This window comes from Buteo buteo, chromosome 2, assembly GCF_964188355.1.
Source record: "Buteo buteo chromosome 2, bButBut1.hap1.1, whole genome shotgun sequence".
In the NCBI taxonomy this organism is placed as follows: Eukaryota; Metazoa; Chordata; class Aves; order Accipitriformes; family Accipitridae; genus Buteo; species Buteo buteo.
The window spans coordinates 79,869,079-79,891,755 of NC_134172.1; the positions used below are offsets into that span (position 1 = coordinate 79,869,079).

A 22,677-nucleotide genomic window follows, 5' to 3' on the forward strand; every position below is an offset into this window, starting at 1 on the left:
CTGGCCCCCGGCCGTGCCCTTCCCTGGGCTCTTGCCCTCCCCTTGCCCTCTGCAGCACCAGGATCTATCCCACTCGCTGCATTTCCATCAGTGCAGCAGTGCCGGCGGCGTGGTGGCAGGCGTTTCTGCCTTGCTGGGGTCTGGTGGGAGGGCTGGACATGGTGCCACTACAGATGGACCAGGCAGACTGCCCCTGGAGCTGGGCCTGGCTAGATGGTGCCCTGTGGGCTGGCGGGTATGGGCCTGGAGGCAGTGGGGGCCCTGGGGGGCTTGGGAGAGCAGGGAAGCATCTGTGAGGAGGGTGATGGTACAGTCCCCTGTACCCATGCTGAGGGCAGCTGCTGCGGGGGGGGGTGTGGGATTACCCCCCCCGCCCCCAAGGGTCGCACTAAGCTCCCTGTGCGGGATCTGTCTGCAGTGACCATGGATGCCCCAGGGGGGTGGCAGAGCTGTTGCATACCAGCGAGGCCCCCCCACGCATGCCGGCTGCTCCAGCGCTGGCGGGCCAGTGACTTGCCAAGCCCAGCAGAGCTGCTGAAGCCCTGGGTGCCACTTACTTAAGCCATTTCTGTTGGAAAGGCCAAGCAGCATCCCCGCTGCAGGTCCCTGTGCTGGACAGCCTGTGAGAGCCTCATGACAAGGGCTGGAAGGGCTCCAGCCCTGGCAGCCCGGCGAGGGCTGGGCCGGTGGCAGACCCTCTGGGGAGGTGGTGGGGAGCGGGGAAAGCAGGCAGGGCTGCTGCCTGCAGTGTCCAGGCTGGCAGCATGCACGCTCTGTTTGGGGTGTGGAAGTGTCAGACGCAGCCCCGCTGCAGGCTGCTGTGCCGGCACCCCAGCCTGCAGGCACCAGGGTGCCCAAGGAGGGGAGACCCAGGGCCGGGAGGCTTTGCTGCAGCTTGTGTCCACGGCCATTTCCAAGGCAGGGCTCGGGCTGTGTGAGAATCTGGGAAGCTGTTTAAACGCAGCCAGCCAAAGAGCCTGTGCTGGAAATCCTGCGCCTGCAGGGCCGGCTGATCAAAGGGAGGATAATCCCAGGTTTAGGAAGGAAGAGGATAGGTCTGAAGTAGCAGTTGGTCCAATTTGGGTCAGGCAGTGAAAGAATCCAGCCCAAAAGGCCACTTGCTGTGCCTGCTGGCTGGAGGGGTGACGAGCAACCCTGGGGTGGGGGGAGCATCCCACCTCTCCCCACCCCATTCCACCCTACCCGACCCCACCACCACGCTGCAGCCGGGAGACAGCACTGCTGCATGCACTGCCAGCACGAGCCAGTGCTGCTCCGGCCACCAGAGCTGCAGCCGGACCCCTTGGTGAGGGGCACAGGGCTCCGTGGCCTCTCTGAGGTTACCCTGCCCGGGGCAGCTGGCAGATACCCTTGCTCAGGGGAAAAGGAAGCCTGGGTGGGAGCAGAGGTGCCAGCCGCCATAAGGGCCCTTTAGCCATCCTCATCTGCCTTAGGCACTCCCAGGCCAGCAGCCCAGGGCCAGGCCAGTGGATGTGTGGCCAAATCCCCTTGATGGCTGGGGGTGACAGAACAGCACCTTAGCCTCACCAGCCAGCAGCTCCTGCGAAATGGCAGCAGCTGGGGACATCAGACAGGGCCACGTGCTCACCCGTGTGCTCACCGGGGTCACCCTGGGGTGCCCCTTGCTGCCGGCTGCAGGCAGAGCCCTGAGGAGCTGGAGGAGGCTGCTCGCCAGCCAGTGCTGTCGAACGCTCTGGCAAAAGTCAAGGTGCCCTGCGCACCTTGCGGGGAGCCCCAGGGCGTCCCTGGGTGCCGTGAGCAGCCACCGCACTGCTGCTGCCCCTGAGGCTGGTGGGACCGGTGCAGGGGGGAGGTGGCGCAGGAGGGGCCAGCGGCCAGGCCCGCACAGGGGGTCCCTAAGCTGTCAGCACCCCTGTGCCAGCATCCAGGAGGCCCTGGGGCCCTGCAGGAGCACAAATGGAGGCGCAGGGGGAGTGTGGGGCCAGGACTGCCCCCACCGCATCCCCCCTTGCCTGCTGCTCCTCCTGGCCGGTGCCGCAGCCCCAGCGCCCGATGTCCCTGGCCAGGGCTCACCGTATGTGGCAGCCGTGAGGGAGCTGGCCCTCGCGGTGTGCCGTGGAGGGGACAGGCTGGCTGTGGCCAGGCAGGAGCAGGCAGCAGCCCTGGCAGCAGCTCTGGTTAATTAGCCTGTAGGGTTTGGATGCCTGGGCTCCCCCCAGCCAGTGCTCGGTGCCTTGCACCATGTAAAGCGATTAGGGAGGATTTGGGATAAGGGACGTGATGCTTCCCAACCCAATTTAGGGCTGAGTAAAAAGCCATTAGGGAATCAGATCGTGGCTGGTGCTGCCGCCCTGCGGGGCAGGCAAGCTCCTGGGGTCACACGGATGGTCCCTTGGCTCTGGGGGCCTGGGCTGCCGGGGTGGGCAGCGGGGTCGGTTTTGGGATGCCCCGGGCTGGCAGGGTCGGCGGTAAGGCCTGCCGCCAGCGGGACTGCGCGGTGCCCGCCGCGGGGCTGCGGGTTCCTGCCAGCAATCCCGCCGCGAGCCCTTCCAGCCGCCGCAGCAAATTAAAAGGCCGATTCATGTCGAGTGATCCCTGGGGAAGGGGGCGGCTGAGCGCCGGGATCGAAGCCTGGCACGGCTCGGCTCTGCTCCGCTCCCGCTGCCTCTCCCGCACCGGGCTGCCCGGCCTTGGCGCTGCCCAGCCCCATCCTGCGCTCCCGCCCCGGTGCCGGCCCCGTGGAAGCGGGGCACGGGCAAGGCCCGGCGAGCGCTGGTGGGGCTGGGGGACACCCGGCAGTGGCCCCCCCCCGTGTCCCCGCGGCCGGGAGGTGTCACCCCCTCCGTGCCGCCGGGCGGGGACTGGCCGTGGCGGGTGGGGACGGGGTGGCCCTGCCCGGGGGGGGGCTGCAGCGCCCCTGCCCACCCCTGCCCGCACAAATCCCGTGGCAGCCGCCGGGGAGAGGCTGCACCGGCCCCTCTGCGGCAAAATGGTCTCCGGCAGGAGCGGGGAGCGCGTTGTCACCTGGGACCCCGCGGCCCTGGCGCTTAACTCCTTCCAGCCTGGGGGGGCCAGGGGTGAGGTGGGTGGCCGAGGGTCCCCCCCCCACCCCGAGCTGTGCCCCGGGGACGCCGGAGCTGTGCCATGTGCACGTCCCCGTGTTCCCCCGCCTCCCACCATTGCTGGGGCCTTTCCCGGCGGCATCACCCGGCGAGGGGCTCCTGTGCCCCCAGGGCCGGCGCTGGCAGCCTGGGCGATGCCGGCCCGGGGCCGTGGGCCCTGCGGTGCCGGAGAAGGGCAGTGCCCGGGACCGGGGGGTTGGAGGGGCTGCGAGGTTTGGGTGCCGTTGTAGTGCCGGTGGCTTGGAGCGTGGGCACCCCGGGGTGCTGCCGGCGTCTGTCGGGAGGAGCCGGGCAGTGCCAGGCCCGGGGGGGCTCGGCCGCGCCGTCCGGTGGGTGCTGGTGGGCCGGGGCGCGGGTGCTGTGCGGGGCCGGCGTCCGGCCGCCTGCGCCGTTACATAAGAGCGGGAGCCGAGGCGGCCGTGGCTCGCCGTTGCCATGGAAACCAGCACGGTGATGTCGTCGGTCGGGTACCAGGCGGCGAGGCGAGGCGAGGCCCCCGCGGGCTCCGCTCTCCCGGTGGGGTTCCAGGGCTTCGCCAGGCTGCGAGCACATCGCCCGCCAGGCTGCCCCCCGTGCCGTGCCCCCCGAGGCGCCGCTCGGTCCCGAGGCGCGGAGGTGGGCTCCGGACGCCCCCGGTCCCGCGCCCTCACGCCCGTGCGCCCTCGGCCTTGGAGGGCAGCCCCCTTGACTGGCGGCAGAACGTCCCCGGAGCCGGTGCGGGTGGGTGGGAGCTGTGGCGAGCGGGTGGGTGCCAGCCCACGCCACCGCTGTTACCTAACAAGCGCCGGGTGCGGCGCTTTAGGCCAAACCCAGAGCAAGGATCAGGTTGGGTCCGTGCTGACAATCCCCCGCGCACCCTTCGGTGGGGGGCACGGAGCACGGCATGAGTCGGCGGTTCAGCACGTGGCGCTGGGCGTGCATCCGAGGGGGCTCCGGAGTGAGGCCGGCCAGACCCGTGGGCCAGAGTGTCCCACTGCTGCCGCCATGACCACTCCTGCACAAGAAGAGCCTGCGGGCTCTGCCCCACACTTTGGCTGCGCTGTTGGGGACACTGCCGCCCCGCTGCTCCACGCAGGAGGAGCCCGGGGACCGGCGGGAGGCAGAAGGCCAACCCGCGGGTCAGCATCACCTGCGGCGCTTGGGGCTTCACCTCCCGGTCAGGCAGGAGCGCCGTGTCTGCCAGGGAAATTGCAGATGGTGAATCACCACCGCACACAGGCAAAACGGCTCCCAGGATCCCGAATATGAGTCAACTGGCAGCAGGCAGGCGGTCTTCAAAGGACCGGGCTGCTCCAAACACTTGCGGGGTCTGTCCCGGGGCTGCCGTGGTGCGTGGGTGGCTGCACCGCCCTGGCCCATGGGAAGCCCCTGTGCCCCTGGGTGCTCCCGGGCTCCACGCTCAAGGCCGGCGGAGGGGACGGCTCTCACCCTGGGCCCGGGATGCGGAGCAGGTCTCTAACCCTGCCTGTGCAGGCAGCCTGGCCGGCAGTGCTGCTGCCGCCAGCAGTGTGAGTGCCCTGGCTGGGGGCGATGGTGGCGGGGATGGGTGTGTGGCGGGGAGCCCCTCTGCTCCTGCCCAGGGCCAGGGACCAGGCCCGGCTGCCCCGGTTTCCCCGTGCCGTGGGGCCATCGACCGCTGAGCCACTCTGCCCAGCACCATGTCCTTTGGCTCCCCACGCCCACGCGGCCCCTGCCCCCCTCCCCTCTGAGCCTCCGCTCAGAGCTGCGCCACTCCGGCGGCACCATCCTCGCTGCCGCTCCATTTCCAGCCTGATTTATTTCTGCTGCTCTGCAGCTCGGCTGTTTTCCTTGCTGTTAAGCCGACTCCGGGTTTCTTCTGCACGAGGTCGTTAATGCAGCGAGCAGCCACGGCCCTGTCCCAGCAGCTCTGCGGGCTCTGCGCCGCTGCAGGCAGCTCCTCTGCCCCGGGCAGAGCAGCAGTGCCTGCCCTCGGCAGCGGCATCGCCGGCTGCCTCCCCACCTTGCAGCACAGCCGGCGAGGCTGCTGCCCCTGCTCCTGTAGCGTACGTCAGGGAGCAGGACCAGACATCTGGCTGCTCGCCCTTCTCCCAGGCATCGCGCCGGGACCGTCCCCCTCCGTGGTGGCACGCTGAGCAGCCGGCCGCATCCTGCGCCTGCCGACGCAGCGCTGCGGGCAGCCCCGGCGTGCTCACCCGCGGGCACCCCGCGCCGTGAGTTATTGCTGCCAGCTGTCCCGCCGGGAGGGTTCCCCCTGGATCCACACCGCTCACCTCACTGCGTGGATGCGCTCCGGTGGGTCCGCGCGCCGGCCCGGCTGGGCAGGGCAGCACATGGCTCCTGGGGATGGGCGGCTTCTGCCCGTGCGTGGCACGGGAGGCGATGCTGGTGTCTGGGACACAGGGCTGCCATTGCCTGCGCTGGCATCGGGCGTGAGTATGGTGCCCATGGCCCCAGCAGCCCTTCCGCGGGAGCTGGGGTGCAGCCATGACCCCTTGCAGCGTTAGCCCCGCGGGGTGGATGCTCTCCCAGTGTGGGCTGGGGTGGGGGCTGCCTGGCTGACCCAGCGGCATCTCTGCAGGCGATGGCAATCCCAAGGAGAGCAGCCCCTTCATCAACAGCACGGACCTGGAGAAGGGCAAAGAGTACGATGGCAAGAACATGGCCCTCTTTGAGGTAGGGTGCACAGGCGGTGGGGCGGGGAGGGTCCCCGGGGAGGGAGCTGAGCTGGGCAGCTGTCCCACAGCACCCTGACCTGTGCCCTGAGCACCAGGACACACTGGAGCCCCAGGCCAGGGTCCCCCAGCTTCCGCAGCCGTGCCCGGCGGGACGGGCAGTTGGGTAGCATCTGGCGAAGTCCCCGGGTCCCAGGGCTGGCCAGGGTCCCAAAGGACTGTCCTCACGCCTCGGGGATCTGCTCTCTACAGGAGGAGATGGACACCAGCCCTATGGTCTCGTCCCTGCTGAGCGGGCTGGCCAACTACACCAACCTGCCGCAGGGCAGCCGGGAGCACGAGGAGGCCGAGAACAATGACGGGGGCAAGAAGAAGCCAGTGCAGGTGAGGGACTCGGGAGGGACGCAGCCCCTGCCTGTGCAGTGCTGGGCCACGGGCTGCCCTGGGGACAGCCGGGTCCCTCAGCCCCTGCCGTTGGGCCGTTTCACCAGGGGTCCCTGGCTGCATTGCAGGAGGAGCGGGACCCCTCGCTCCTCTGCCAGCCAGGCCCGTGAGTCCTGATGGCTGCCCGCTCCCTTGGCAGGCCCCACGGATGGGCACCTTCATGGGCGTCTACCTGCCCTGCCTCCAGAACATCTTTGGAGTCATTCTCTTCCTGCGCCTCACCTGGGTGGTGGGGATCGCCGGCATCATGGAGTCCTTCTGCATGGTCTTCCTCTGCTGCTCCTGTGTGAGTGACGGACCCCCGCTGGCCTCACCTGCAGTCTGGGGGTCACCAGTTGAGCTGGCCAGGCTGCAGAGAGGTGCACTAGCTGCCAGACCACCCCGTCCCTGCCCCTGCCCCTGCCCCACTCACAGCAAGGAGAAGCCTTCGGCTTCCCAAAGGAATCAGCAGCAGAACAGTGCTCAAATGGCGACCCAGATCGTAGCTGCCATGCGGGGGGGGCTGTGGTGGGGGGGGTCCCTGCCCTGGCCCTGCACGCAGTGCTGCAGCGAGCCATCCTGCCAGGACAGTGACCCCAGGGCAGAGGCTGGTGGGGATGAACACGGGCAGTGTCCTGGGCAGTCTGGGGAACCCCCCACCCCTCGCGGTGCTGCTGGTCCCTCCAAGGGGACCTGCCTGCCTGTCCATCCATCCATCCGGCTCTCCCGTGGGCATCCCAGCCCTGTGGCACATCTCAGCATGGCCCCAGGGAGCCCCATGTCCCAGCATGGCCCCAGCTCTCCCTTCCCACTCCCCTGTCCCCCTGCCCCAGCGAGGAGGGAGGTCTGCCAGGTGCTGACACTGTGTTTCTTCCCACAGACAATGCTGACTGCCATTTCCATGAGTGCGATTGCCACCAACGGTGTGGTGCCAGGTAGAGCCCGTGTGTGTGTGTGTGTCGGGGGTGAAGGGAGCTGGCTCCCTGCCGGGTCGGGCTCCTGCGGGAAGCCCTGCGCCCCAGAAGGGCCAGACCAAGCGTGGCAAAGGGCTGGGAAAACAGAGAGCATCCCCCAAGGCCGTCCCACTCCATGGGCCATGCCGGCCAAGCTCTGCAGCCGCCCTGCGCCGCGCTCGGGAGGGCGGACGTCACCGCCAGCCGCTCCCCAGCCTTCTGCCACCAGCCTGCGCGGGTTCCCCATGGCCCGGGGGGAGTGCGGAGCTGGAGCTGCCACCCGTCCCCAGAGCCGCAAGGTGCAGATGGCAGCGAGAGCCGCCAGCCGCGGCTCCTCCCTCCGCCAGACTGGCGAGGCCACGCGGGAGCCAGGGAGACATGCTGGCAGGAGGATGGGGAGCAGGGCGCCATGGGCTGGGCGGTGGGGTGGCCTCTCCCGCCGGCCTCCCCGAGCTGCGCCAGACTCGAGGACGCTGCTGTGTGCGGTCTCTACCCCTGGGGAGGCACTGGTGGGGTCTGGCCGTGTGGGTCCCCCTGGGCTGCCTCCCCCAGAGCATGCCCAACCCTGCAGAGCCCCGGGGGAGCTGTGAGCGGGCGAGCTGTGCCAGCCCAGCTAGTGCACTGGGCTGGACACGGCAGTGGCAGCCCCAGCACAGAGCATAATTAAAGGTATTTATCATCCTGCTGCCACAGCGGGACCATTGATCCTGGCAGCCCGGCTCTAAGGGCTCCTCTGGGAGGACGGAGCAGGGCCCATGTCCCTGGGGCTCCAGCACCTGTCTGGCATCCCAGGGGATGTGTGTCCCTGCAGCCATCACACCTGACTGCTGGGCTCCCGGGGAATGGCTTTGCCAGTGCAGTTGCTCCTGCTGCTCCGGGGCCCTGGAGACTGCGTCCTGCTCTGTGCTGCAGCGGGGTCCAGGGCTGCCCCAGCTCCATCCTGCCCTCAGGGATGCCTGGCAGGGCTGGGGGTCCTGCTGAGGTCTGGCCGGGACCCACTTTTGCTCTCTCTGGCAGCGGGTGGCTCCTACTACATGATCTCGCGCTCCCTGGGACCTGAGTTTGGTGGAGCTGTGGGGCTCTGCTTCTACCTGGGCACCACCTTTGCCGGCGCCATGTACATCCTGGGGACCATCGAAATCCTGCTGGTATGTGCCTGGTCCTTCCCCCTGCACAGTGTTGAGGGCTCAGATCCTGGCGCGGCAGCTCTGCCCTTGCCTGCCTGTGCTGCCCACTCCTCGTGACCCATCAGGGAGCTGAGGCTTTGCAGTGGGGCTGAGGGACCCTTCCCTGGGGTCCCCTCCACGGGGCCGTTAGCCAGACAGTGATGCTATGACTCTCTCCCAGGCCTACATCTTCCCAGCCATGGCCATCTTCAAGGCAGAGGATGCCAGTGGGGAAGCGGCCGCGATGCTCAACAACATGCGTGTGTACGGCACCTGCGTGCTGACCTGCATGGCCACTGTGGTGTTCGTGGGGGTCAAGTACGTCAACAAGTTTGCCCTGGTCTTCCTGGGCTGTGTCATCCTCTCCATCCTCGCCATCTACGCTGGTGTCATCAAGTCAGCCTTCGACCCGCCAAGCTTCCCGTGAGTACAGCGTCCCACGGGGCTGCAGCGGGGCTGGGGTGCACAGGCGCACGGCTGAGTGTTTGCCTACCCCCCCCAGGATCTGCCTCCTGGGCAACAGGACCCTCTCGCGCCATGGCTTCGACCTCTGCACCAAGATGGTGGTGGAGGGGAACGAGACGGTGGGCTCCAAGCTCTGGGAGCTTTTCTGCACCTCCCGCTTCCTCAACGCCACCTGTGATGAGTACTTCACCATGAACAACGTGACCGAGATCGAGGGCATCCCCGGCGCCGCCAGCGGCCTCATCCAAGGTAAGCACGGCACGGGAACAGATGCACGGGGACGGAGGAACGGGAATGGAGGCGTGGGGATGCGGGCATGGGGACGGAGGCACAGGATGAGCCCCAGGGGAGCTGTGGTGGGGCAACGGCTGTGCCTGCTGGGCAGCTCTGCCAGCAGGGCTGGTGGAGGGGCCAGTGCCACAGGGGGCCATTGTGCGTGTGGGACACGGCAGGCTGGTGGTGTGGGGCTGGGTGGGCAGTGCCGGGTCCAGGTGAGGGGGCACGCGGGCGATCCCTGCCGTGGGCTGCTCTGGCCCTTGGGTGCAGCGAGCTGGGCTCACGCCATGCTGGGCAGCAGGATGGACTCCTGCACCGTGCGACTGAGCTGGGTGCTGCGGCTGCCCGCGTGCGGTCTGTGCCAGCCAGACCACAGCAGGATGGCTCTGAAGGATGCCCAAAGGCTGGGGAGGAGTAAATCCTCCCTCTGCTTCCTCTTGGCCTTTGGAAAGGCTGGTATTGATCTGAGGTTTCATGAGGAGTGATCGCCCCTTGGGGGCACTTTGCTGCTGTGGCCGCAGCCGCACCGGGAGAGTGGCCAGGGCCGCAGAAAAACTCGTGAATTTGCTGGGAGGAGCCACTTTTGACCTGTTTTTTTCAGAGCTGCTGGTACATTTGCCAGGTCCTCACACTCCGCAGTGGGTGGCAGAGGCCGATGCTCTGTGCTACGCTCAGAGGGCATTTGCAGACCCCTGCTCCGCAGGGCTGTGCCGGCAGGATCTGCTCTGGGCGCTGCCGGGCTGGCCGGGTGTTGGGGCTCAGGAGCGCAGCACTCTGTCGGGTTCCCTGCCTGCGGAGCCGTGAGCAGGATCAGCCCTTCCCCAGTGCAGCAGCCGGGCCGGGCGCTCCTGTGATGCCAGACTGGGTGTCGGGACAGTGGCTGTGCTGGCCTCGCAGCACGCTGGGTGCATGCAGTGAGCTTGCTGCAGCTCCATCTCTGGCGGGTCCCACAGAGCAGGGTAGAGGCTGGGGTGGCCGGGCATGACTAGCACTTGCCGGGGGAGCAGCCCTGGTTGCATCTCCACCGGGTGCCGAGGCTGAGACTGCGCCACAGCGGCTGCGGCACCGCTCCAGCTGTGTAGACCCAGGTGTGGGGGCTCAGGCTTCACTAATTGTGTGGCGCCTGGCACTACGTCTGCCAGGCCACATCGTGGCGATGTGATGGAGCGTGTTTGCTGGGTGTTTGGGAGGCTCCCGATGGCATCCCACGCTGAGGTCTCGTGGGGCAGATAAGGAGTCCCTGGCTGCTGGGTACAGCCTGCTCCTGCTGGCAACGGTCCTGCCAGGGAGGGGACACGGACCCCCCACCTGGCCCGGCCAGTCTTTGTCAGGGCAGCAGACAGCAAATGCTCCTGCACCTGGGGTGTGCGGGGCAGAGCCAGCAGCTGGCTCTGGGGCAGCTGGTGGCGAGGGTGACCAGGCTGGCAGTGTCTCGAGATGGGGTGTCACCACGTGGCCCCGGCAAATGTGGCTGGGGCTGGCTGTGCTGTAGGCACTGGGTCTCCCTGCGGGGAGAAAAATGCCTTTCTGGGAGGATGAGTTGGGCAGGGCTGAGTCGGTGGGGGCCAGCCCCGTCTGTCACCCGAGAGCGGTCAGGGGAGGTCGCGTGGCCGGGGAGGGGTGCTCAGTGCCAGGTGCTGAGGGCTGGCTTGGTCCCTGTGGGGCCTCTTTGGACCCGCTCAGCAGCCCCTTCGCAATGCCGCACCGAGGGCTGTCAGCCTCTCCCCGCCATGCCCAGGCGCTGGCTGCTCTATGCTGCTCCAGTTTCTCACCGCGATCTGCGGCCAAGGCAGCACGCGGAGGGACAGTAAGCCTGTTACATCAGCCCTGCACTCGTAATCCCATCAAAAACATTATCAAGTTACTTTGACACGATCCACTTTCCTTAAACCTGTGTTGATCAGCATTAATTATATTACCCTCTTAATTATTTGCTACTGCAATCCCATGTCAGCTGCTCCAGTATCTTGCAGGGACGATGCCAGCGGCAGGACGGACCTGCTCTGGTCGCCCACCCGCGCTGCCGGGCCTGTCCCCAGTCCGGTGTTTCTGCACATCCGTGACAGGCCAGGGATGCCCCATCCCTCGCCCGCCAGATGCCAGCAGCCCTGGCTGCCGGCCATGCCGGCTGCTTAGCGAGGCCGGGGCGGGCAGAGGCAGTGCTGGACGCCCCGGTGCTCCGTCGCTTTGGGCTGTGGGGCCGGAGGGTGCCGTGCCGGGTGCGGGCGGCTCCCTGGCACCTCCTCATGCCGGCCGCGCTGCCCGGCCTCCCGCCTCCTCCCAGAGAACCTCTGGAGCTCGTACCTGACCAAGGGCGTGATCGTGGAGAAGCGGGGGCTGCCGTCGGTGAGCCCCCCCGACACCCCGGTGGACATGGACCAGCCCTACGTCTTCAGCGACATGACCTCCTACTTCACCCTGCTCGTCGGCATCTACTTCCCCTCGGTCACAGGTGGGAACCGCCGCCGGCCCCGCTCGGGTGCCGCGAGGCACCGGCTGGCGCACGTGCCGCCGGGCGCGCTCCCGCGGAGCCCCACGTGCGCCTGCCCCCCGCGCCGGGTGCGTCGGCGTCGGCGGCGTGGGGGTGGATCGCCGCCCGCGCCTCCCACGCGGCCACCCGCGCTCCAGATCTGACGGTGCCGCTCGGCGCTGCGCTGACGTCCCGCGGCTCCGGTATTTATAGCTCCCCGGGGGCGGATGAGCCCCCCCTCCCCGCCCCAGTCCCGCTGCAGAGCCGGTGCGGGGTGCAGCCGCCGGGTCCCGTCTGCTGCTCCGCTGGTGCCGGAGCCAGTGGGACCCCCGGGGCTGTCCCAGGCATGGCGATCGCTGCGGGGGTCTCAGCAGCCGGACGGGCTCCGCAACGCCGCTCGGCGCGCGGACCCTGCCGCCCTCCCACCCAGGGCCCACTTACTGGCAGGTCCTGTTTTTTGCGTGGTGCAGAAAAAAGCCCCTCAGTGACGGGGCTGAGCTACAGGTGGCCGTGTCCTGGCTGCGGGGTCCTGCGCTGCCGGGCTCAGTGGGACGGCCGCCCCAGCCGCTGCCACAGCAGGAGTGCGGGTCGTCCCTCCGACCGTGCCGAACCTGCCGAGTCGTGTCCCAGCCTGGCCTCCTGCCTTCCCAGAGCAGCGCCGGGGCTGGACCCTGTCCCGGTCACTGCTGCAGTCACCGTCCCTACTTGAGCTAATTAAAGGCTAATGAGACAAGTCACTTAAGCGTGTTTTGAGCCTAATCCTTGAATGGCCTCAGTCAGTGGCTCGGGGGTGGGGGGGAAGTGCTGGGGAGACAGGGGAGTGGGCTGGGGGCCCCAGGCCGTGGCAGTGCCTGCTCCACTGCCAGCTGTGTGCCCGCTCCCCATCCTGGCACACCGCTGAGCCGCTGCCTTGCCATGCCTAGGGCTCGCATGGCGCCCAGCATGAGCCGTTCTGCCGGCTTGGACGGGCAAGGGCTGCGACTCTGCCTACCGTGACACTGTCCCCTCTTTCCCCAGGCATCATGGCTGGCTCCAACCGCTCTGGAGACCTGCGGGACGCCCAGAAGTCCATCCCCACGGGCACCATCCTGGCCATCGCCACCACCTCTGCGGTCTGTATCCTCCAGGGCTCGCCTGAGCCTGGGCCACGGGGCTGAGGGTGGGTGGGCTTGCTCTGCGGGGCCAATCTGCTCAGGTGCCTTGCCGAGCTGGGATGGGGGTCCCGGCACGCCACTGGCGGGGGGCGGGCAGGCACTCTGTGTCCTCCTGGTTCTCCTTGACCGCCTGGCAGATATCAGCTCCGTCGTCCTCTTTGGGGCGTGCATTGAGGGGGTCGTCCTGCGTGACAAGTGAGTGTCCCGGGGCCATGCAGGGCAGATGTGGGGGGAGCCCGGCAGCCCCCAGGAGCAGCTCCCAGGAATGGTCTGGGGCAGGGGCAGCCCCAGGGGGAGGTGGGGGTGTGAGGGGCGGGCTGCAGCCAGGACACACTGGGCGGATGGGGTGGCACTGAAGGGTCTGTGGGGCTCCTGGGGTGAGAGTGCCAGGGTGGGGGGGCTTTTGGGGCTTGTGTGTGCCCTGGCCATGTTTTGCTGCACATCCGCAGACCTTCCTCCCGCTCCAGGGCTGCAGGCAGCGCGCTTGTTTGTCAACAGGCAGGGCTGCCTGCGTATCTGGGGCAGCCCAGCTCGCTGCACGCGGCAGGTGACACTTCTGGGTCGCCAGCACCAGCACAAACAGGATCCAACCACACGCGGCCTTAATCGGTCTCCTCCCAGCACAGGGGATGGGGAGCCCCCGACCCACACCTCTCCCTCGTCCCCTGCCACAGTCACAGGCAGGGGGATGGGGACAGACGCCCACCTACCTGAGACCCCATTCCCTTGCTCACCCCCTGTGGGTGGTGGGGGGCTGTCAGCAGCCGCGGCAGGGTCCTTCCCCGGTCCTTTCACACACACCCCCTTCCCTGGTGGTGTCCCTCGGTGGCAGACCTGCCCGGGGGGCTGGGTTGTGCCACCGCAGCGCTGGCGCTCTTGGGGCTCAGCCACGGGACAGAGCCACAGGTGATGCTCGTGCGCCGCAGGTTTGGTGAAGCCGTCAACGGGAACCTGGTGGTTGGCACCCTGGCGTGGCCATCCCCGTGGGTCATTGTCATCGGCTCCTTCTTCTCCACGTGTGGGGCCGGTCTGCAGAGCCTCACCGGAGCCCCCCGCCTCCTGCAAGCCATCTCCAGGGACGGGATCGTGCCCTTCCTCAGGGTAAGCATCCCCTGAGCCCAGCACTGCCGGCCCTGAGCGCCCACGGCTCCCACCAGCGTGGGAGGCCGGCAGACACCCGCGCTGCCTCCTCCCAGCACCGCCGCCTGCCAGAGCAGCCCGGCTGCCCTGTCCACGTCCCGCTGGCACCGGCGTTGTGCCGGCGTTGTGCCGGGCTGTCTTGGGGGGAGTTTGGCTGCGGTGTCGGTGGGAAGAGAGTGCCGGGAAAGGTCAGGATCCCCTCCCCCTGCTGCCGTGCCGCTTCATATTTTATCTGCTCTCTGAAGACGCGTTCTCACAACCTCATCTCTCCAAATCCAACCCGACAGCTCCCCCCCAGGGAAGAGCGGGCTAATTTTATCCTTCCTCCTTCACCCTGCCAGCCCCAGCCCGAGCTCTCGCTGGCTGATGCTGCCCGCACCCTCTAATGCATCCAGACACACACCCCTGGCCCCCCTCCTCGTGCCCAGACCCCCGCCATGTCCCCGCAGCTGCAGGAGGGGCTGCTGTCCACCCGCAGCGTGTCCATCCTGGGCACCGGGTGCCCGACTCCACGCTGGCTGTGGCCAGGCTGAGCTGGGCCCCCTTACTGGGTGGGGGTCCCAAGGGGACAAGAGCTGCTCTGGGTGCAGGGAGGGCTGCAGGGTCTGCCGGGAAGGGGGCTGTACCGGCAGTGGGAGCCAGCCCCGCCAGTCCCGGGATCGTTCCCCCGATGGGACCTGGCTCGGGATGCGCCCCAGCTCGTGGCGGTGCTTGTGTGGTCCCAGGAGGGTCCGGCCCCGTCGGGCTGTGCCGAGGACCCTTGCCCAGGGCTGCATGGTGCCGGTGTTGCGGAGCCCTACCGAGTCCCTCTCCCTTCCTCGCTCCCAGGTCTTTGGCCACGGCAAAGCCAACGGGGAGCCAACGTGGGCCCTGCTGCTCACAGCCTGCATCTGCGAGATCGGCATCCTGATCGCCTCCCTGGACGAGGTGGCTCCCATCCTCTCCATGTAGGCAGCATGCTCTGTCCACCCGCACCTTCGCGAGCGGCAGACGGGCCCGCGCCCCCTCATCCTGGCCAAGCGGGTGGCGTGTGGGGGTCTCTGCTCCCCGGGGGGGGACACCTGGGAAGAGGGGAGCCCCACAGGGAGCCCAGGGCCCCTCCTCGGCCAGCGCTGGGACCCTGTTGCTCCACGACCCCGGCTCCCCGGTCCATCGGCAGTGCCTGCGCCTGCGCTAGCCGCCCCGGGGCTGGGAGGTGCGGCGGGGCCCCGCTGCAGCCGCAGTCCAGCCCGGCACGCCCGGCTCAGCCTCACGCTCTCTCCTGCAGGTTTTTCCTCATGTGCTACATGTTCGTCAACCTGGCATGTGCGGTGCAGACCCTGCTGCGGACGCCCAACTGGCGGCCCCGCTTCCGCTACTACCACTGGTGAGCCAGGACGGGATGGGAACAGACGCGGCGCGGTGTCCTGCCACCCCCCCCCGCCACCCCGGGCCGGGGACCCCGGTAGCGCTGCGGGGGCCAGGGTGCACTGACAGTGCCGGGCCCTCCGCAGGACCCTGTCCTTCCTGGGCATGAGCCTCTGCTTAGCGCTGATGTTCATCTGCTCCTGGTACTATGCGTTGGTCGCCATGCTGATCGCTGGCCTCATCTACAAATACATCGAGTACCGCGGGTAAGGGTGGCCGCAGTGCCGCAGACCTTGGCCAGCGCTGACAGCCGCCCCTCGGTGCCTCAGCCCCTCGGCGTGGGCTGCTGAGCTCCGCTGGGCTGCTCGTCCTGGGATGCTCCGGGGTGCCAGCGTGGTGCTCCGTGGTCAGAGCCATGGGCATCCCTGACAAGCTGCTGGTTCCCACAGGGCGGAGAAGGAGTGGGGTGACGGGATCCGGGGGCTGTCCCTGAGCGCAGCCCGCTACGCCCTGCTGCGGCTAGAGGAGGGGCCCCCACACACCAAGAACTGGAGGTGAGGCCAGGCTGGGGACCGGGGGGACCGGGGGGGGCCGGGGGGGGCTGGCCGGGGCGCGGGCGCTGACTGCAGGACTGTCCTTCCAGGCCGCAGCTGCTGGTGCTGGTCCGCGGGGACCAGGAGCAGAACGTGGTGCACCCGCAGCTCCTGTCCTTCACGTCGCAGCTCAAGGCTGGCAAGGGGCTCACCATCGTGGCCTCCGTGCTGGAAGGGACCTTCCTGGACAACCACCCGCAGGCGCAGAGGGCAGAGGAGGTGAGAGCTTCCTGCGCCGGGGCCGCTGACCGCGCCGGGCTGGGATCTGCCAGCTGTGGGTGCCCACGGCCGTCCCCAGGAGCCCAGGGGCATTTCTGCCCCGTGGACGGGGCTGGTGCCTTCAGCTGGCCAGGAGAGCAGTGGGGTGGCACCAGGCAGAGCCTGAAGACTCCATGCTTCACTGGTGTTCAGAGCATCGCAGGGACCTCCGGACCCCTGCCCCCCCTCCCCAGATGCCAGAGGCACAAGCCGGGCACTGGTCCCAGTCTTGGCCAGCTGCTGCAGGGCTTGGCACGGCATGGCACAGCACAGTGCCTGGCCAGGGGCTGCTGGGCTGAGCAGCCCCTCAGCTCCCCTGCAGCCCCTGCAGCCGCTGCCACCCAACCCTCCCCACGGCCCCAGTGCCAGGCAGGGTGGGAGACAGGAGCCTTTCCCCGCTGGAGAAGGAGCGCTCCCCACCCTCCCTCACCTCCGCGCCAGCCGGGCAGCGTGTTAATGAGATTAAGCCCTCGGAAGCAAACAGTTTCTCTCCCATGCAGACATGTTATAATTTCTCTAAGTAAATAACTCTAATTGCTGCTCCGCCGCCCGTCAGAGCCCTGGCACAGGGACACCCTCCACTCGGCATGGCACAGAGCCGCGCGCCAGCTCCGCTCACCGTCGGGCCTCAGCCCCCCCAGCCTGGAGCTCCCGGCCTGCCGTGGGGCACAGAGACCTGAGCGCCCTGTGGGGACCTGCACCCCACAATCTGCACCCTGTACCCGGACCCCGCACCCTGCACCCTGCCTGGCCAGGGTGCCACTGCCAGGGCTGGCGGCTGCCGTGCTTGCGATCTCTGACCTCCCTCTCTCTCCCACTAGTCCATCCGCCGCCTGATGGAAGCGGAGAAGGTGAAGGGCTTTTGCCAGGTGGTGATCTCCTCCAACCTGCGGGACGGCATGTCCCACCTCATCCAGTCCAGCGGGCTGGGGGGGCTGCAGCACAACACGGTGCTGGTGGGCTGGCCCCGCAGCTGGCGCCAGAAGGAGGACCACCAGACCTGGAGGAACTTCATCGGTAGGCACCGCGGAGGGCGGATGCTGCTGGGTTGGGGGGGGGCTGTGAGCCATCCCGGCTGACGTGGCCCTTCCCCTCCCAGAGCTGGTGCGAGAGACCACGGCTGGGCACCTGGCCTTGCTGGTGGCCAAGAATGTCGCCATGTTCCCGGGCAACCAGGAGCGGTTCTCGGAGGGCCACATCGACGTCTGGTGGATCGTCCACGATGGGGGGATGCTCATGCTGCTGCCCTTCCTCCTGCGGCACCACAAGGTAGCTCGGGCCCCGCAGTGTGGGGCAGGGGTCCGCGGCTGACCCCAGCGAGCCGTGCCCATGCCTTCCTCCCTCGCAGGTCTGGCGCAAGTGCAAGATGCGTATCTTCACGGTGGCGCAGATGGACGACAACAGCATCCAGATGAAGAAGGACCTGACAACCTTCCTGTACCACCTGCGCATCACCGCGGAGGTGGAGGTGGTGGAGATGGTGAGTGCTGGGATGGGGCACGTGCCGCAGTCTGGGATGCTGCGCATGGGAGAGCCAGACAGGCCCTGCTACAGGGGACACAGCACCATTGGGGGGGACGCAGCACCATGGTGGGGACACGCAGCTCCACAGCAGGACACAGAACCACAGGGACACATAGGTCCACCGAGACATGGAGGGCCAGGCTGGGAGCAGTGCGTGCAGCTCACCCTGCCCCACGGTTCCCCCCACAGCACGAGAGCGACATCTCCGCCTACACCTACGAGAAGACGCTGGTGATGGAGCAGCGCTCCCAGATCCTCAAGCAAATGCACCTCACCAAGAATGAGCGGGAGCGGGAGGTGAGGCCGCAGGACAGTCTGGGTAGGATCCAGCCCCCATGGTGGCTGTGCTGCTGACCAAGCAGCCCCACAGCTCTATGGACTCATCCTGCTGAGGAGCCGGGGCTGCAGGCTGGGGTCTGCCCAGCCAAGCCCTCTTGTGCCCCGGTCCCCTGGCTGACCCTGTCCCACACAGATCCAGAGCATCACGGACGAGTCCCGTGGCTCCATCCGGCGCAAGAACCCAGCCAACACGCGCCTGCGCCTAAGTGTCCCCGAGGAGCAAGTGGGGGATGGCGAGGAGAAGCCAGAGGAGGAGGTGAGGGGCTGCGCCGGGATGGGGCCCAGGCAGGCGGCTGGCCCCGGCCCCTGCCCACCGTCCCCCTCTCCTCTCTGCAGGTCCAGCTCATCCATGACAAAAACGCCACCACCTTCTCCAGCAGCTCCCAGTCCCCTGGTGACGAGGTGGAGACGGCACCTGAGAAGGTGCATCTCACCTGGACCAAGGAGAAATCTGTCGCCGAGAAGAACAAGAGCAAGAGCCCTGTCAGCCCTGAGGGCATCAAGGACTTCTTCAACATGAAGCCGTACGGCCCCACATGCTGCCACCCAGTTCCCACCCATGCCCCACATCCCCAGCCATCCCTGCCCGCCCCGGCCAGCTGGGTGCAGGCAGGGCCCTGGCAGCACCAGTTTGGTCCTTGCTCTGAGAAGGGGCTCCAGCAGCCCGGGTGCCCTGAGCTTGCCCCTGGGGAAGGGCTGGGTGGGAGGTGGAGTGGGGGTTCCCCGTGCAGACCTGCGTCGGCGAGGGATAGGGCAGCATGCGCTGTGGGGGCTCGGGGTGCACAGCCGGCACTCACCTCTTCTTTTTCTCTCTCTTTCTTTCTCCCCCCTGGCCCCATCGTGCTCCTGGCAGGGAGTGGGAGAACCTGTAAGTCTGGGTTTGGCTGGGTGCCGGGTCCCAGGGTGGGGGGAGCTGGGTCACCCCTTGCGGGGCAACACGCCCGGAGCCATCGGGGCTGCCCCCAACGCACAAGGGCGGCTCGGTGTGCCGCGACAGCTGCTGCTGGCGCAGTGCTAGACGGCTCGCCCGGGCGGCACGCGGGGGCTGTGGCTGCCAACCCCTGCGCAGACGCCGCGCGGTGCCCGTGCCGCGTGCTCCCCGTCTGCCCCGTTACGCTGCCGGCAGCTTCCTGGCAGCCTGGGCTCGGGCGCCTGCGGTGACACTCGCACCGTCTGCTCCTGCTCGCTCCCGCACGGCTCGGCCCCGAGCAGCCGTGGTTTGCCACTGCCCGTGGGCACCGTGCATGGCTCTGCAGCTCACGGCTGCCGGTGCAGGCTCAGAGTTGCCAGCGGCCATGCCAGGCAAAGCTTGCTGCACCCCGAGCTCATGCCGCAGCCCAGCCCCGGACCCCTCTGGGGCAGGAGGCCAGCCCTCCCCGTGGTCCCTTGGGTCTGGTGTGGCACCGGAGGGCGGCTGTGCCCGTCCCTGTGCCCACACGTGCTGTCGCCCCCAGGAACCAGTCCAACGTGCGGAGGATGCACACGGCCGTGAAGCTCAACGAGGTGATCGTCAAGAAGTCCCAGGACGCCAAGCTGGTCCTGCTGAACATGCCGGGGCCTCCCCGCAACCGGAAAGGGGATGAGAACTGTATCCTTCCCAGAGGGCCGCCACCAAGACCCCTCTCTGCAGCGGGGGGCTGCGGTTCCCCCAGAGCTGGTGGATCTTGCAGGCGAGTACCAAGAGGCATCAGTTTAGCACCTGAGCCCGGACCCCCCCCCCCACCTCCTTCCCCCAGCTGGGTCCCACAGCCATCGCTGGCACCAGCCTGCCTGTCCGGCAGAGCTGACGCATGCGGGACGGGTGGGGGGCACGTGACATTGCACCTGAACGCGTGAGCGTGATGGCACATCGTGGGGGGCACGGGCAGAGCTCTGCGGGGCTTGGCTGTCTGCTGGGACGGGCTCAGCCACGGTGCCTGTCATGCGAAGCCAGGGCGGGTGGGCTCTCCCGTCCCCTCGGCTTGGGAGTGACCCCACCAGCTCCCAGCTCCGGTGCGGGGGTGTCGGTGCCGTGGGTTCAGCTCCCCAGGCGCGGGGCCGGGCAGGGATGGCCCGGGGCTGTCCCCCTGCTCCGTCGTGGCGGTGGTCCTCCTTGACGGCCATGCAGACATGGAGTTCCTGGAGGTGCTGACGGAGCACCTGGACCGAGTGCTCCTGGTGCGTGGTGGGGGCCGGGAGGTCATCACCATCTACTCCTGAAACGCGGCGCGCCAGAGAGGTTTGTCTGCACGCTGAGAGCCCCGCCACCCCTTTGCACCGTGCTCCTGGAGGGGAGGAGGGAAGGCCTGATGGCAGCCGGTGCGCAGAAACTTCGCCTGGCTTTGGCCGTGCCCCTGATCTCTCCATTCGAACTGCAGCACCAGAACTTCCGGGAGCATCCAGCACCAGAGCAGCTGTTCCTCATTGCAACATCACAGCACTGCTGTCCTTGTTTATATATAAATATATACAGTGTACCGCGGACTGAGCACCAGAGCCCAGCGCTGCCGCCACCGCCCGTCCCTGGCAGGGCCAGCCCCGCCGCCAGCCCCAGCACTGCCGCTTGCAGCCCCCGGCCGGGCGGGAGGGTGGCTGTGCCGAGACGGACACCCGGCCCCGCCGTGCCGCTACCCCTGCGCGGAGCTCGGCTGGACGCGCCCGCGCCCCGTGCCCTATGACCGCCCGCCACCCGTGCCCTGCTTCCCCGCGGAGGCGCTGGGAGAAGAGAGAGGCCACCAGCACGCTTCCCTCGCCGGACGCTCCTCTCCCCACCTCCAGCGGCATCGGGGGCTGCCTCCCCCGGCGCTGACCCCCCTCCCCGGCCACCCCTCGCCAGGATGGGCCTGGACGGCCCCACCTCGCCGCTGCCGGGGCGCAGCCCGTCTCTGGAGGCCGTGGGCCAAGCTTGCGGAGATGCAGCGTGATGGTTTGGAGGGGGCAGAGGGTGGGGGGCGGCCGCGGGGGGTCGGGCGCTGGAGCGCAGCAATCCCGTGACAGCGCGAGCCTTGGCCTGGGGTGGGTGGGGGGTGCTCCCTGTCCCCCTCCCCGCCGGCTCCAGGCTCTCTCTGCCCTGGTGCTCTCCCGGTGCTCGCGCTGCGGTCGAGGCGTGGAGCTGCGATGGCAGGAGCCGAGCAGAGGCCCCGCCGCGGTACAGCGTGAGCCGGAGCCGCTCTCCGGCCGCTGGAGCCGCGTGGGTGCCGCTGACCCCCCGAGGTCCCAGCACCTCCTCTTGTCCCGGGTGCAGAGGAATCCCGTCCCAGCCCGGCACTGCCCCCGCTCCCCCGCCACACCGCACCGGGGGGCACCGGGGACTCTCAGGCCCCCGGCACCGGCCAGCCCGGCTGGTTCCCGCACCTGCACGTGCGTCCGGGTCCCCCCCACGCTCCGCTGTGCTCCCCGCTGCTCCCCAGGGCTTCGCTGCTAACCTGGCCCCAGCCCCAGGCAGTGGCAGACGCTGCCGTGGGGCTGTAGGAAAGTCCGGATCCGTGCGTAGTTTTAACATATGCAAAGTCCGTTTGCCTGGTCTGACAGGGCCAGACCCCGCAGCGAGGGGTGGCTGTAGGGGTCCCACCGTCCCCCGGCATCACGGCACTCTCTCACCCGGCTGGCCAGGGCGGCCCAAGGCACCGGCCACGCGGCCGCTGCAGCCCGAAGCCTGTCCCCTCCCGCCGGCCCATGCCGCAGCAGGCAGCGGGGCGCACCAGGACAATTCAAACACGTCTTACCTTTGGCAGCAGCTGCAGGGTCGCCCCTCTCCCCGTCGTCGGCCCCTGCCCCCCCCCCCCAGCATCTCTCATGACAGAGAAACTGAGGCGCTTTTAACAAATGTGAACGGTTCCAGGAACCACGCAGGAAGCGGTGCCGAGGGCAGCCAGGGCGCCCGCCGGCGCCCGCCCCGGCCCCATGTACATAGTGTACATAATACAGTACGTGTATTTTTAAAGTGATCATATTTATGTTAATAGAACCAGATGAAGTCTATATATAGAGATCTATATCTATTCTGAGAGATGCAGGGCTCTGCTAGCACCAGGCCGTGGGGACGGAGAGCCGAGACGGGCTGCTCCTGCACAAAACGGGCGCCCATCCGTCGCACCAAGCGCTCTGGAGCGGTGGTGGAGGCTGCAGCCTTCCCCGGCCACCGGCAGCCCCTGGGAAAGGGCCAGGTCGCAGGTTCATTCTCTTCTCAATTTAGCTTCTTAAGAGTTTTCAGGGAAAAGAAGTCACAGACTTTTCTGAACTTGTTTCACAGCAGATTTGAGCTTCCACTCGAAGTGCAGCCTGCTAAGAGTTGCCCTCTCCCGGCAGTGCTGGCTGCTTTGCTCCAGCCCGGCCCGAAGCGGCAGCGCTTTGTCCCCTGGCCAGAGCTGAGCCCCCGCGCTGAAGCACTCGCCTCCTCGGCCCCCCCAAACCGCTCCCCAATGCCGCCCGGCACCGCAGCAGGTGCCCCGCGACCCGCAGCCTCCCGGCCGGCGCAGAAGCAGCGGGTGCTGCCGCAGCATCCCCACGGGTGGCCTGGCAGCAGCTGCCTCCTGCCCGGCACAGGCAGCCCTGGCTGGTCCCAGCGTCCAGCCCCCTGCCTGCCCGTCCCTCCTGCCCGCTGAGAGCGGCTGCAGCCCTCGGCTCCTGCCTGCCTGAGAGCAGGAAAGTCTCTGCACTGGACGACTCCAGTCTCCGCTCCTTCTGCAGAACTCCTCTGCTCCAGGTCCAGGCTGAAGCTATTTGGGGCTGCTTGGATAAAAAGCAGTAGGTGGTTTGATATCTTTTTTTTTTTTTTTTTTTTTTTTGCTTTAAGATACTACTTGGACACGCTCCCAGACCAAAACCAAGCC

At 68.1% G+C, this 22,677-nt stretch overlaps 1 protein-coding gene across 2 annotated transcripts in view; it reads left to right on the plus strand.

Annotated features, from left to right (window-relative positions):
• The window catches only part of SLC12A5 (solute carrier family 12 member 5), a 29,495-nt gene extending 8,719 nt beyond the window's left edge, over positions 1-20,776 (plus strand). The window contains exons 2-27 of one of the 2 annotated variants that reach the window (XM_075022643.1): positions 5,665-5,759; positions 6,011-6,142; positions 6,342-6,488; positions 7,062-7,116; positions 8,152-8,282; positions 8,482-8,723; positions 8,803-9,014; positions 11,326-11,493; positions 12,529-12,627; positions 12,803-12,860; positions 13,592-13,766; positions 14,634-14,752; positions 15,073-15,171; positions 15,299-15,418; positions 15,602-15,706; positions 15,796-15,964; positions 16,825-17,020; positions 17,103-17,272; positions 17,352-17,483; positions 17,717-17,824; positions 18,000-18,122; positions 18,203-18,390; positions 18,720-18,734; positions 19,321-19,454; positions 19,974-20,084; positions 20,224-20,776. In XM_075022643.1, coding sequence (XP_074878744.1) covers positions 5,665-5,759; positions 6,011-6,142; positions 6,342-6,488; positions 7,062-7,116; positions 8,152-8,282; positions 8,482-8,723; positions 8,803-9,014; positions 11,326-11,493; positions 12,529-12,627; positions 12,803-12,860; positions 13,592-13,766; positions 14,634-14,752; positions 15,073-15,171; positions 15,299-15,418; positions 15,602-15,706; positions 15,796-15,964; positions 16,825-17,020; positions 17,103-17,272; positions 17,352-17,483; positions 17,717-17,824; positions 18,000-18,122; positions 18,203-18,390; positions 18,720-18,734; positions 19,321-19,454; positions 19,974-20,065 — 3,284 coding nt within the window. In that variant the 3' untranslated portion in view covers positions 20,066-20,084; positions 20,224-20,776. Of the gene's footprint in view, positions 1-5,664; positions 5,760-6,010; positions 6,143-6,341; positions 6,489-7,061; positions 7,117-8,151; positions 8,283-8,481; positions 8,724-8,802; positions 9,015-11,325; positions 11,494-12,528; positions 12,628-12,802; positions 12,861-13,591; positions 13,767-14,633; positions 14,753-15,072; positions 15,172-15,298; positions 15,419-15,601; positions 15,707-15,795; positions 15,965-16,824; positions 17,021-17,102; positions 17,273-17,351; positions 17,484-17,716; positions 17,825-17,999; positions 18,123-18,202; positions 18,391-18,719; positions 18,735-19,320; positions 19,455-19,973 lie in introns of both variants that reach the window. The other variant, XM_075022642.1, reaches the window with a different exon arrangement.
• Positions 20,777-22,677: the final 1,901 nt, after the last annotated feature.